Genomic DNA, 15,436 nt, shown 5'->3' with positions numbered 1-15,436 from the left:
GACTGCTGTTGCAAGGCCCTGTTTGCTGCTCCCTCCCTCTGGAGTCCTCCTGCTCCCATGCCCCAGGTGTGGGGGCAGGGCAGCTGGCTCTGGGAGATCCTTAGTGCTCTCCTATGCCCAAGGAGTGCAAGTGTGAGCAGAATAGCAGAGACACAGCCCCTTCCACACAGAATTTTTTTTTAAAATAAGGCCTGTTTCCACTCAGAGGTTATTTTTATCAAGAGATGATCTCGTAGATCCCATGAAGCCAATCCACTTGAAAGAGGGATGAAACTAAGAAATACTGAAAACCGCACTTGACTGGGGTTTTATCTCAAAAAACAACTGAAAATCACAAAAGTAACCATCTGTCCCCTTACAAAGCAATTAGAGCACTATTGATGCTATCCCTAGGGCTTTTTTTTTTAAATTAATTAATTAATTTTTTTTAAATTTTTTTCCGCTGTATAGCATGGGGACCAAGTTGCACATACATGTATACATACTTTTTCCTCCCATTTTTGTGTTTCGATGTAAGTATCTAGCCATAGTTCTCAATGCCACACAGCAGGATCTCATTGTAAATACATTCCAAGAGCAATAGTTTGCATCCATTAACCCCAACCTCCCGATCCCTCCCACTCCCTCCCTTTTCCCCCTGGGCAGCCACAAGTCTATTCTCCAAGTCCATGATTTTCTTTTCTGTGGAAATGTTCATTTGTGTTGTATATTAGATTCCAGTTATAAGTAATATCATATGGTATTTCTCTTTCTCTTTCTGACTTATTTCACTCAGTATGAGAGTCTCTAGTTCCATCCATGTTGCTGCAAATGGCATTATGTCATTCTTTTTTATGGCTGAGGAATATTCCATTGTGTATATATACTACATCTTCCTGATCCAATCGCCTGTCGATAGACATTTGGGTTGTTTCCATGTCTTGGCTATTGTGAATAGTACTGCAATGAACATGCAGGTGCATGTGTCTTTTTTAAGGAAAGTTTTGTCCAGATATATGCCCAAGAGTGGGATTGCTGGGTCATATGGTAGTTCTATGTATAGTTTTCTAAGGTACCTCCATACTGTTTTCCATAGTGGCTATACCAGCTTACATTCCCACCAACAGTGCAGAAGGGTTCCCTTTTCTCCACACCCCCTCCACAACTTGTTGTTTGTGGACTTATTAATGATGGCCATTCTGAGGTGTGAGGTGGTATCTCATGGTAGTTTTGATTTGCATTTCTCTAATAATCAGAGATATTGAGCACTCTTTCATGTGCTTGTTGGCCATCTGTACATCTTCCTTGGAAAAATGTCTATTTAGGACTTTTGCCCATTTTTCCATTGGGTTGTTGGTTTTTTTTGCTGTTGAGTTGTATAAATTGCTTGTGTTTCCTAGAGATTAAGCCCTTTGTCCATTGCATCGTTTGAAACTCCTTTTTCCCATTCTGTAAGTTGTCTCTTTTGTTTTCTTTTTGGTTTTCTTTGATGCAAAATCTTGTCAGTTTAATTAGGTCCCCTTGGTTTATTTTTGCTCTTATTTCTGTTGCCTTGGGAGAATGACCTGAGAAAATATTCATGAGGTTGATGTCAGAGAATGTTTTGCCTGTGTTCTCTTCTAGGAGTTTGATGGTGTCTTGTCTTATATTTAAGTCTTTCAGCCATTTTGAGTTTATTTTTGTGCATGGTGTGAGGGTGTGTTCTATTTTCATTGACTTGCATGCAGCTGTCCAGGTTTCCTAGCAATTCTTGCTGAATAGACTTTCTTTTTCCCATTTTATGCTCTTACCTCCTTTGTCAAAGATTAACTGACCATAGTTATCAGGGTTTATTTCTGGGTTCTCTATTCTGTTCCATTGGTCTGTCTGTTTTGATACAAAACCCACAGCAAATATAAGACTCAATGGAGAAAAATTGAAAGCCTTCTCACTCAAATCTGGAACAAGACAGGGATGCCCACTCTCACCACTGCTATTCAACATAGTTTTGGAAGTCCTAGCCACAGCAATTAGACAAACAAAAGAAATAAAAGGCATCCAAATAGGAAGAGAAGAGATAAAACTGTCACTGTATGCAGATGACATGATATTATACATAGAAAACCCTGAGGACTCAACCTCAAAACTACTTAAACTGATTAACAAATTCAGCAAAGTAGCAGGATATAAGATTAACATTCAGAAATCAGTCACATTTCTGTATACTAACAATGAAATATTAGAAATGCAAAAATATAATACCTCTTAAAATTGCACCCCCAAAAATCAAATACCTGGGGATACACCTGACCAAGGAGGTAAAGGACTTATATGCTGAGAACTATAAAACATTAATCAAGGAAATTAAAGAAGATGTAAAGAAATGGAAAGATATTCCATGCTCCTGGGTTGGAAAAATTAATATTATAAAAATAACCATACTACCCAAAGCAATCTACAGATTCAATGCAATCCCTATCAAATGACCCATGACATTTTTCACAGAACTAGAACAAACAATCCAAAAATTTATATGGAACCACAAAAGACCCAGAATTGCCAAAGCAATCCTGAGAAACAAAAACCAAGCAGGAGCCATGACTCTCTCAGACTTCAAGCAATATTACAAAGCCACAGTCATCAAAACAGTGTGGTACTGGTATCCCTAGCACTTTTTAAATTCTGTAACTGGAAGTTCACACCTCTTAATTCCCTTCACCTGTTTCACCCAACATAACCCCTCTGTTCTGGCAACCACCTGTTTGTTCTCTGAGTCTCTTTTCTTTTTGTTTGTTCATTTGTTTTGGTTAATTTTTATTAATTTATTTCACTTTTTAGGGTGCACCTGGGGCATATGGACGTTCCCAGGCTTGAGCCACCTCTGCAACCTACACCACAGCCAGATCCTTAACCCACTGAGCAAGGCCAGGGATCAAACCCGCACCCTCATGGATGCTAGTCAGATTCATTTCCACTGCACCACAATGGGAACTCCCCATTTTTTTTTTTTTTTTAGATTCCACATATAAGTGAAATCATACAGTATTTGTCTTTCTCTGACTTATTTCACTTAGCGTAATACCCTCTAGATTCATCTATGTTACCACAAATGGCAAAATTTCATTCTTTTCTTTGGCTGATATTTCATTGTGTGTGTATTTATATGTATATATTATATATATATACACACACACATATATGTATATACACACATATATATCATATCTCCTTTATCCATTCATCTATCAATGGGCACTGTGATTGCTTCCATATTTTGGCTATTGTAAATACACTGTGGTGTATATATCTTTTCATATTAGTGTTTTTGTTTGGATAAATACCCAGAAGTGAAATTGCTGGATCATATCTTTATTCTATTTTTAATTTTTTGAGAAACCACTATGCTATTTTCCATAATGGCTGCACCAATTTCCCTTCCCACCTACAAAGCACAAGAGTTCCTTTTTCTCCATGTTCTCTCTAACACCTGTTATTTGTTGTCTTTTTGAAGATAGGCTTCTGATAGGTGTGAGGTGATATTTCATTGTTTTTATTTCCATTTCCCTGCTAATTAGTTAGGTTGAGCATTTTGTTTTTCATGTGTCTGTTGACCATCTGTTAAGTATTCTTTGGAAAAATGTGTTTGAGGGCATCAAAAATGATAACCTCTACTTTTTTCTTTTGCATTTGATAAACATAAAGAAGTGTTTCCGTATTGATTTTCTGTCTGAATGATCTGTCCATTGATAGAAGTAGGATGTTAAAGTCCCCTAAACTGTTGTGTTACTATCAATTTCTCCCTTTATATCAGTTAATATTTGCTTTATATTTTCAGTGTTACAATGTTGGGTACATATTCATTTAAAAGCATTATATCTTCTTGTTGGATTGATCCTTTTGTCATTATGCAAATACTGTCCTCCTTATCTCTTGTTACAGTCTTTGCTTTCAAGTCTATTATGTTTGTTATGAGTATAGCTACCTTAGTTTTCATTTCCATTTGCATGGACTATCTTTTTCCCCTCACTTTCAGTCTGTGTGTGCCTTTAGATCTAAAATCTCTTGCAGACCACATATAAATGTGTCTTGTTTTGGTTTTTTTAATCCATTTTTAAAATCTATTTATCCACTGTGTGTATTTTTATTGGAGCATTTAACCTATTTACAATTTTGGGTAATTTTTTAGGGTAATTATTAATAGATATGAACTTATTTGCCATTTTCGTTTTCTGGTTGTTTTCACAGTTTTTCTTTGTTCCTTCTTGTCTTTCTCTCTTCTCTTCTCTTGTGATTTGAGGTTTTCTTCAGTGTTATATTTTGTTTCTTTTCTCTTTATTTTTTTGGTGTATCTATTATAGGTTTTTGGTTTGTGGTTACTATGGGGCTTATATGTAACAACACACAAATGTATGATTTAGTTGATGATCTCTTAAGCTCAAACACTTTCTAACAACTCTACGTTTCCCCCACATTTTATGTTTTTGATGTCATATTTTATATCTTTTGGGGGTATCCCTTAACTATTTATTGTAGATACAGTATTTGGTCAACTTTTATAAATGTTACATGAGAGTCTGGGAAGAATGTGGGTCCTCTAGTCATCAGGGAGGAAGAGGGTCCTAAATCTGTCTATTAAGTTTAGCTTATTAAGTGTATCCAGACTTTCTAGTACTAATTTTTCAAATGCTTTCCTATCAATAACTGAGCAAGGTGTACTGAAATCCTACATTATGAAGATATAGTTGACAATTTATCCCTGTAACACTTTATGTATTTTGACTCTATTATATGTATGCTAGTTTAGAATTTTTATTTCTTCCTGGTGAATTTAACTATTTTCACTATCTAGTGGCATTCTTTATTATAATAATGCTTTTTTTTTTCTTAAAATCTACTTGGTCTAATATTAATATAGCTGCCCCAGATTTCTTTTTGTTATTATTTGTCTGGGATATATTTTAATTTGTTTACTCTCTATCTTTTAACGCCCTCTGTTTTAGGTATGTCTCTTATAAATTATACCTAGAATGGATTTTTCTTTTTCTTTTTTTATTTTTTATATTTATGTTTATTTTTGTTGTCTTTTTAGGGCCACACCCATGGCATATGAAGGTTCCCAGGCTAGGAGTCGAATCAGAACTGAAGCTGCCGGCCTACACCACAACCACAGCAATGCCAGATCTAAGCCATGTCTGCGACCTACACCACAGCTCATGGCAACACCAGATCCTTAACCCTCTGAGCAAGGCCAGGGATCGAACCCCCATCCCCATTGATACTATTCAGGTTCGTTAACCCCTGAGCCACGACGGGAACTCTAGTTTTGCTTTTCAGACAGTGAGCTTTTTCATTTACATATAAGAGATTGTTTAGATCATGAATAAAATAACCCTTCCAGGAATGGTTAGCTTTAGCAGGATACCCAACAAATAAGATTCTGTTGCTCAGGGCACAGAGCAGAAGGCAAGCACCATTTCCAGAAAGGGTCCTGAAAGTCACACATCCCATCTGGAGGTGCCACATATCACCAGGAATGGTCAGTACAGGAGTTCCCGTCGTGGCTCAGTGGTTAACAAACCCAACTAGCATCCATGAGGTTGCAGGTTTGATCCCTGGCCTTGCTCAGTGGGTTAAGGATCCAGCATTGCCGTTGCTGTGAGCTGTGGTGTAGGTCACAGATGCAACTCTGATCCCACGTTGCTGTGGCTCTGGAGTAGGCCGGCGACTACAGCTCCAATTAGACCCATAGCCTGAGAACCTCCATGTGCTGCAGGCACAGCCCTGGAAAAGACAAAAGGACAAAAAAAGAAAAAAAAGAAAAGAAAAGAAAGAATGATCAGTGCAATTGTCTATGTCTGTAGAGAGATCTGTCCTACCTCTGCCCACTAGATTCAGAGACAGCCATTTGAAATACATGTGGAAGGAAGGGCCACACACACACACACAAATATAAAATCTTTCATATTCTTTTCCATTATAGGCTATTACAGAATACTAAATATAGTTTCCTGTGCTATACAGTAGAACCTTGTTGTTTATTTTATATATAGTAGTTTGTTCTGCTAATCCCAAACTCCTAATTTATCCCTCCTCTTCCCCTTTGGTAACCATAAGTTTGTTTTCTCTGTGAGTCTATTTCTGTTTTGTAAATAAGTTCACTTATATCATATTTTAGATTCCACATGTAAGTGATATCATATGATATTTGTCTTTCTCTGTCTGACTTCACTTGGTATGATAATGTCTAGGTCCATCCATGTTACTGCAAATGGAAAGATTCCATTCTTTTTATGTCTGAGTAATATTGCATTGTGTACATACACATATATACCTACATACTTGTTATACACACACACACATAACAATATATATTATTGGTATATATATACACCACATCTTTATCCATTCATCTGTAGATGGACATAAGTTGCTTCTATGTCTTAGTTATTGTGAATAGTGCTGCTATGGACATCGGGGTGCATGTATCTTTTTGAATTATAGTTTTCTCCAGATATATGCCCAAGAGTGGGATTGCCAGATCATATGGTAACTCCAAATAAACCTCCATACTGTTCTCCATGGTGGTTGCACCCATTCCCACCAACAGTGTAGGAGGGTTCCCTTTTCTCCACACCCTCTCCAGCATTTATCATTTTAGACTTTCAATGATGTCCATTCTGACCAGTGTAAGGTCAGATTGTAGTTTTGATTTGTATTTCTCTTAACAACTAATGAAGTTAAGCATCTTTTCATGTGCCTATTGGCCTTCTTTGAATAAATGTCTATTTATGTGTTCCACTTATTTTTTGATTGAGTTGTTTGGTTTTTGTTATTGAATTGTATGAGCTATTTGTAGGTTTTGGAAATTAACTCCTTGCTGATAGCGTCATTTGCATATATCTTCTCCTAGTCCATAGGCTGTCTTTTCACAAACTCCATCTTTCATAAAAGTTCCTGGCACTTGTTAGTGCCACTAATCATTAAGACAGTGGTATTAAAAGGGAAAACTCATTGCACCATTCTATTCCTACACTACCTCATACATATTTTATGTGAAGGGATTTCTTAGAGTCTGTAAAATCACTTTCAAGGGCTTCCTTAAACTGTGCCTAAAGAATAATCTATGTTCCTTAATGCTTTCTGCTAAACTAAGTTTTCATGATTAGTCCTACAAAGTTACTTTTTTTTAACTCCCACTGTGCCACCAGTCTTAATATGACATTTTTTTCCAAATTCAGCTAGAAAAGATAAAAGTATTTAAAATACTGTCTTAAATGGTAGAAGAACTAGAAAATTGCTTGAAGCTTCCAGTTAAAATGAAATAGGGTTACTGTATAATTCACCATTGGGAAAGCAACAATAATGTATGTAATGGTAAAAGAATGGCTATCAAAAATGACAGGTACTCTGCTAAGGTGTGTGTGTGTGTGTGTGTGTGTGTGTGTGTGTGATCTCCTCTTCAATAAGAAAAACCCAAGGCTCAGAGAGGTTAAGTAACTGGCCCCAAATCACACAGCCAGTGAAAGAGAGAGCCAGGATTCAACTCTGGTCTCTCTGAGTCCAGAGTCTGTATCATATTGATGAAAAGAATGAGTCTTTGAGTGAAACTACTAGAGCCCACATTCCAGCTCCCCCATTTAAAGGCTGAATGGCAGTGGGCAAGTTATTTAATCCCCTTCTCTATTTCAACTTCCTTGTCTGTAAAATGGGAATAATGATAGCATCTATCCATACGGCTGTTATGAGTATTTAAAAGGATGATCTAAGGTGATGCTCAGAATGGAGCCTGGTGCCCAGAGAAAGCTCAAGAACTTGGTTATTGTAGCTTCAGGGGACATTTAGGGGCTTCTTTATCATCAGTGGTTGATATTACTAATCAGATTCTAAGGTCTCTAACATTATGTTCGTGTGGTTCTCACCTTCTTCTTCTCTGCACCTAGCAGGCTGCTTTGTTGGTTTCCCAGGGATCCCATGTTGGCTCTCATCTTTCTTCCCTCCAGCTGTTATGGCCTAAGTTAGAAGGTGCCTCCTCCTCCATGGTTTTCCCAACTGTAAACTTTCATGAGAGACGATCTGATGGTACTTAATGTCTGTGTGGGTCGTTCCTTCACTCCACAAGTATTTCCTGAACACCTACTGCATGCCTGGTCCTGTTCTAAGTACTGGTTCCCTTCTTTATGAAGCCCGTATGCTAACCAAGGAGTGAAGAGAAGCCAACAGTAAACTAATATGGGCCAAAAGTTAGAAGAAAAATGCTAGAGAGTAATTCGTGCTATGCAAATAGTTCACATCATGCGATGCTGTGAAACAACAGGATAGCTACTTTAGACCTAGTAGTTAAGATAGTTTATCCAAGAAGAGTATGTAAGCTGAGATCTGAATGGCAGGAAGGAGGCAGTCATGTAAAGATCAAAGGGAAAAGCAGACCAGGGAAGAAGGTACATCTCATGTAAAGGCCCAGAGATGGAAATAACCTTGGGTTGTATTTAAGGAACAGAAAGGAAGTGGGTGTGATTGGGGCCTCATGGCAAAGACACTATGGACGAGACAGGGAAGGCAGAGGAGGAAGGCAGGAGACTGACTATACACAGTCTGATAAATGAGAGTGGAGGAGGGGTCACACCCTGATGTGGTGGGTGTCTGTTTGAGGCAGGGAAGCAATAGGATCTGATTTACATTTGTCAAAGTTCACGCTGGCCGTAGTATGTGAGAAATGGATTGTTGATGGATAAATGGAACCAGAAAACTATTGCAGAGGTCCAGGAGAAAAGGTGGGGGCTTGAACTATGGAGGTGCAGTAGAGGTAGAGAGACCAGAAGCAAATGGATTTAGGACTTGGTCTGGAAGTAACATCACCAACATGGTTCTCAAAGTGTAGTCTCAGGATGTTCCTAGTCCACACATCACTTGTTCCCAATCCACATGAGCTAAGGACAGAAATTGAGAGAAAGTTTTAGAGACTGTTTCAGCAAGCTAACATTGCCACAACATCTAACCATGTGCTAAGTGAACTTGTCCCATTGAGTGGGACATAGGCCAGGGCGGAGGTTGTCAAATTCCCTTGGGAAGCTACATGTGGCAGGATCTATGTGAGGCACAGGCTACCTATTAATTACAGGCAATAAATCCATATATGACTTCATGATGGACTGGAAATTAAAAAGAAAAAATTGGTTTTCATCATAGATGGTTTGAGGAGCACCACAAGAATTCCTGGTGCTGATGGAGTTACTGTGAGAGAGAAAGCAAGGAATCAATGTTCACCTGGCTTGCAAAATTGTGTGGATAGCAGAAAACATTGTGAAAAACATTTTTAGGGGGAGGGAGGTGGTTATTAATAGTTCTTTTTGTCTATATTGACATTGAGTGAGAGACCCTTTGGACACCCAGTAAGAAATATCAAGGGGACAGTTGATTCACTAGCCTGGAGTTGGGTGAAAGATAAGGTGGAGATCCAGAAAGTTCTCAGCCTGTCAATGATATAAAAACCTGGCACTAGGTGGGATCACATGGGCAGAGAATGAAGAGAGAGAAAAGAAAGGGGGTCTGGGGCTTAGTCAAAGCCAAAATGATAGGAAGACTCATCAGCAGTGGAAGCTGTGAAGAAGCAGTATAGTAAGAAAAACTCCTGGTGAAGGCTATATCACTAAAAGCAACAAAGGAAGGGTTTTGAGAAGGGAGCAGTGTACACTGTTGAATGCTGCTGAGATATGTATAAAGAAGTTACCTGGGGAACTGGCCACATGAAGTGCGTTAAAGGCCAAAGAGGAGCGGTTTGAAAGAGAGTATGTAGTGGGAAAGTAGAAACTGCAATCATATGTAGCTATTTCAAGAAGTCAAGGAGGAGGTCAAGGTAATGGGTGGGGAAGGGGTGAACTGAGGGAGATGTGGAGGTCAAGAGAGGTTTCTTTTTAAAGAGAGGATAGCCTAGGTCATATTCCCTCAGGTAGGGATACTCCTGCAAAGGAGGAAGTTAATGTTGAGGGAAAGAAAGAAGATAACTACAGGAAGGAAATTCACTGAGATAGGGAAAGAGGCCAGGAGCCAGAACACTCAGGGAGAGTTTGATCCTTATAGGAGGAATAGTACTTTCATTAGGAACAGAGGAAAGGCCAGCTGAGTAGCCACTGATGTAGGTACAGGCATGGTTTTAGCACTGGGAAGATGAGGGAATTTTGAGATGTTCGTTTATATTTTCTCAAAGAGATATTAGGTAAATTCATCAGCTGAGAATAAGGGTGGGGTCTTGGCAAGTTTTAGAATAAGGAAGAAGGTGTGAAATAGTAATTTTGAGCAGTGGAAAGTAAGACTACCAGGCAAGTATAGTAGAACCACTGGATAGTGCTGAATGACATTTTGTTGGATTTATTTATTTATTTTTTGTCTTTTGTCTTTTCAGGGCCACACTCACGGCATATGGAGGTTCCCAGGCTAGGGGTTCAGTTGCAGCTACAGCTGCTGGCCTACACCACAGCCACAGCAATGCCAGATCCTTAACCCACTGAGTGAGGCCAGGGATCAAACCCACATTCTCATGGATGCTAGTCGGGTTCGTTAACCACTGAGCTGTGACAGGAACTCCCTGAATGCCATTTTGAATTATGACCATCAATAATAAGTTATAAACAAGACCTATTGGCATAATCAGATGTTTTTCTTCAGGAATGTTCTCTTGTTTAAATATAAGCATAAAGCAGGTGAATGTCTGTTTAACCATTACGACTTTGCCAAAGGAGTTTGATACAGTGTCTAAGGGGCAGGGGGTGGGGGTGTTTGCAAGATAGTGATTATAATAATGGGCCATGAAATTTAACCAAAAGGGGAAGAGAAAACCTGAGAACACCAAGAGGGTGATTATTATCACAATGGTACATCCAAAGGATTGAAATTGGCCATGAATAAGAATAGTACCTGGAGTAAGGATAGTGGGAAAGAATAAAGGGAGGGTCATAGAGTAGAAGGCTTGAAATCCATTTCAGAGGTGGTAGAGTTATCAGTGCTGATGAGGGAAAGGTTTAGGTCCATGAGGAGGGTGAAGAAGATGACACTGGATATGGGACAGTCCAACATCAGAGAGACCAATTACTGAAGTCACAAAAATGGTAGGTAGGAGGCTGTGGGACATTGGATGTGGAAGAATGGATGGGTTGCTGACATCATGGATGTCTGAAGGGAGTAACCAGGTTTGGTAAATGTCAGCAAGGAAAACTTGGATTTCTGGAGATGCCTGAGGTGACTTGGGATGGGAGGCATCCTGGGGTCAATCCTGAAAATCTCTTGGCAGAGATGGGAAACCTACACAAGCTGGGTGATGTGGAGCCCTAGGGCTGCCAGTCTGTTCAGTGCTTGGTGTTCCAAGTTTGAATTCAAGGTCCATCAACCACTAGCTCTGTGAGTTTATAAACATCAATCTGCTTATTCTCACCTGTAAAATGGAGATAAATGTTCAATGCATTGCCTAGTCTATGAGGGTTATTTGAAATAATGAGTGTAAAAGCATTTTGCAAGCTCCAAAGTGCTATAAATATGTTAGTTAAAATTTAAGAGGCATATATCTCACATTATAATTATAAGCCTCTAAACTAGAGCAGAATTAATTACTTATTTTATCTGCCACAAGACCTAACCCAGATTCTTATGTTCTAGGGATTACAAGGTTGAATAGTACAATAAATCTTATGAAATGAATAAAAGAGTCTGTGATTAACGCATTCAGTGTTATTGTCATCATGACTACCATTACTGTCTGGCAGTAATGCTTTAAAAATCCTGAAAAAAAAAACTCTCTCTGATACCTCTGATACTTCTTTTCATCAAATCCATTGAAATGAAGAATAAAGAAACATTTCTTCAAGGTTAAAGTTATACCTCTTTCCATTTGGCCCATGGTATCCATGGGTTTCTGCATCCATGGGTTTCTGCATCCATGAATTCAACCAAAAATATTTGGAAAAAAATATCCAGAAAGTTCCAAAAAGCAAAACTTGAATTTGCTGCAAACCAGCCACAATTTCCATAGCATTTACATTGTATTTACAACTATTTACATAGCATTTACATCATATTAAATATTGTAGGTAATCTAGAGATTATGTAGTTATATGCAAATACTACTCAATTTCATATAAGGGACTCAAGTATCCATGGGTTTTGATATCTGCAGGGGGCACGGCACCAATACCTGCCAGTTCTGAGGAATGACACCTTGACCTAATCCATTCTCACAATTTAAAAAAATTTTTTAATCAAGGTCAATACATATATAGATAAGGGCATGAATCATAAGTGCATATATGAGTTTTTACAAGTGAGCACACCTATGTAGTTAGCCCCACTTCTAGAAGTTTGATGCCAGAAAATATGCCCCTAAACAAAAAAAGCTCTGTTCCTAAAGATGTCCATACAGGTGTTATTGTCAAAAAGCTAAATGTTTAGTGGAGGAATGATTAGGGAAATGTCAGCACACAGTATATGTGGAGCCATTAACAGTTGTAAACTGTAGAACAAACTTCATGAAACCTAAATGCCCTTGAGTAAGGCAGGTGGACAAAATGTGAGAAGCAGCACGGTATGAAATTGATGAGTGAGCAAAGGAGAGGCAGAAAATGGAAAGTGTAGAGGATAGGCCATGCCTGAAGTTTTTCACTTTCAAGTGTAAAAAATATGAATAAAACAGAAGAAAATAGAACATGGAGTTGATGGAATGAAACATGTCTCGCGGCCAAGTTTAGCCCATAAGCCTTTGTGACCCTGGCTAGAGATCAAGGGACATAGAGGCAAATAGACCTTCCAGGTGTGGCAGTATGATTCTAACACCCACAGATCGCAGCTCCACATGGACGGGGACCGGGGTCAGTAAGGAAGGGCGTGCTGGCCTCCGTGGGAACTTGGCCAAATCACTGCAGCCTTTAAGCCTCAGTCTCTTCATCTATAAAATAGGGATATTAAGAAACGCCTCCCTCACAGAGCTGTCGTCGAGGGTAAGCGGGTAGACAAGTGCCCAGTGTGTGGGTAGTAGGACTGTTCTCCCTCCTCTGCCTCTCTCTCCTCATTATCATTTGAGTGTCCTCATTATTATTTCTGACTTCATATCCCAACCATCCTCTTCTCCAATATTCCACCTCTCAATATTTCTCCCACACAGTTTAGCCTCAAGATCCTTCCACCTCTTTCCCTGGTGCTGGCCTTGCTTCATGTGAGTCCTGCTCAATGACCCCTCCTCACCTTCCACTGCATTGCACCCTCCTTTATTTTCCATTGCCCTTAGCACCGTCTATTTTATTATGTATACTTTTTTTTTTTTTTTGCTTTTTAGGGCCGCATCTGTGGCATATGGAAGTTCCCTGATGGAGCTACAGCTGCAGGCCAATGCCACAGCCACAGAAACACAGCATCAGAGCCACTTCTGCAAACTACACCACAGCTCACAGCAACACCAGATCCCTAACCCCCTGAATGAGGCCAGGGATCGAACCCACAACCTCATGGATTCATTTCTACTGTGCCACAACGGGAACTCCTGTGTGCATTTTTAAAACTGTTTATGCTCTACCCTAGAAGGTAAGCTCCATGAAGGCAGGAAGTTGCCTCGCTTGTTTAATGCTGCATTCTTAGTTCCTAGAAGGGTAACTGTCCCATAATAAAACATCAAGAAGTATTTGTTGAATATTGTTGAATGTTCAAGGTCTTGTTTTTTTTCTCTCCTTTTGCCCTAATCCCAGGGCTACAGTGTTATTTGTGTAATTAATGACCTGTGGAGGATTGGTTCCCACAGACACCCAAATCTGCGGATGCTCAGGGCCCAGTGACATCCGCCTCCATGTCTGCGGTTCCACACCCAGATTCAACCCCACTTGGACACCAGGGGCCGACTATGCGTTTTCTCCCAGGTGAGCTCAGTACATGGCTCTTCTTGATATTTCCTTATTTGTTTGGCAGATCAGCTGTGCAGAAGCTGGGGGCAGAGGTGTTTGAGGAGGTCTACACTTATCTCAAGAGAGCAAGGCAGCAAAGAGCCAGTGAGGCGGAGGTCCGGGCAGCTCTGGAAACAGTGGTGCCTCGAGCCAGTGACTGTTTTGAGGTTGACCAGCTGCTCTACTTTGAGGAACAGTTGCTGATCACAAGGGGAGAAGGGGCCACACGCCAGAACCATCAAGAAGGAACTATCAGAGACAAACAACTTTAAGTGGACAAATGCCTGTGAAAAGCTGTCAGCCCTTACCCTGGACTCTGTTCTGGGAAATGAGCACACAGCTGGACCAGCCATCTCTACTTTCAATTCCTTGTCCAAAGGAGTGGCTCCTTTCAAGAATAGTAAACTCTGGCCAGTTAGCATTGTTGGGTCTGCACTGTGAGATAAGTATGCAGATCAAGTCTGGCTTCCTGAAAGCATTCCTGCTTGCATGTCCTTTGGGCTTGCAGTGAGGCGGAGCCACCCTGACCTTGGCCTGGAAGAAGCCACCTGCTCTGTCCACTTGAAGGACAGGCTCAGGCCCAACTTCCCCAGTCTCTACAGGGTGTATCCAGCCTGCTCCTGGAGGTTTCTGGGCCCCGGGCTCTGCTGAGCTGCTACCCATGAGTCAAATGTCCCTGTCTCAGGTCCCTGCTTTTGCCCTTGAATGCCTAACAAGTCAGAAGTGCATATGTGAAAGGTTAAAGTATTTCCCAGACTCATCCATAGTTGAAGACTTTTATTCATAATAAATATATTTTCCATGGTTACAAAATACATTCCCTGTTTTGTCTTGTCCTTATCCAGAAGTATCCATCTAAGGATAAATATGGCTTAGAGCAGCTGACACTTAGTTTGTCTGTTGCCTGTCATGGACCAGTACTGTGCTCACTACTGTAAGAACGCTACTTCATTAGATCTTTTTGCCACAGAGACAGAGAGAGAGAGGTTCCCTAACTTTATAGCTGTGCCGCAACAGGAACTCCAAAAGGATGCTTAAGTTGAGTAACCTGCTTGGTCATTCAGCTTGGGGCAGCTGAGCTGAGGTTTCCCTAGGTCTGACTCCAGTACCCACGCACTGACCCCTGGACTTCTGAGTTTCTGACCAAGGAAACACCTAATACACATTATACCTGGTTTGGGGGGAGGGTTTTTTGGCTGCACCTGCAGCATGTGAAAATTCCCCAGGCCAGGGATGGAACTGAAACACAGCAGCAACCTGAGCCGCTGCAGTGACAACAGGGAATTCCCACACATAACACATATTTAAAGATGCTGTTAAAGAAAATCTTATTTTGCAGTTCCCTGGTGGCACAGTAGGTTGAGGATCCAGCATTGTCACTGCTGTGGCTCTGGTTACTACTGTGGTGCCAGTTTGATCTCTGACCTGGGAACTTCTGCATGCTTCGGATGTGGGGGGAAAAACATTTTTTTGGACACTTGTTAGACACGTAAGAAGGAAAGTTTTATTCAGGATTAGGTGGAAAGACAATTGCAACAGGGGAGACAGGTGTATCTTAGCTCCTA

General features: G+C 40.2%; 1 protein-coding gene across 4 annotated transcripts in view; it reads left to right on the top strand.

The window, feature by feature from the left end:
* The window catches only part of NEK11 (NIMA related kinase 11), a 290,466-nt gene extending 275,733 nt beyond the window's left edge, over positions 1-14,733 (top strand). For 2 of the 4 annotated variants that reach the window (XM_021071326.1, XM_021071327.1), the window contains exon 16: positions 13,897-14,707. In XM_021071326.1, coding sequence (XP_020926985.1) covers positions 13,897-14,143 — 247 coding nt within the window. In that variant the 3' untranslated portion in view covers positions 14,144-14,707. Of the gene's footprint in view, positions 1-13,896 lie in introns of all 4 variants that reach the window. The other 2 variants (XM_021071329.1, XM_021071328.1) reach the window with 2 other exon arrangements.

The sequence above is a fragment of the Sus scrofa genome, chromosome 13, assembly GCF_000003025.6.
Source record: "Sus scrofa isolate TJ Tabasco breed Duroc chromosome 13, Sscrofa11.1, whole genome shotgun sequence".
NCBI lineage: Eukaryota > Metazoa > Chordata > Mammalia > Artiodactyla > Suidae > Sus > Sus scrofa.
Note: the sequence above shows the minus strand (reverse complement) of the source record. Positions and strands in the feature narration are given on the sequence as shown.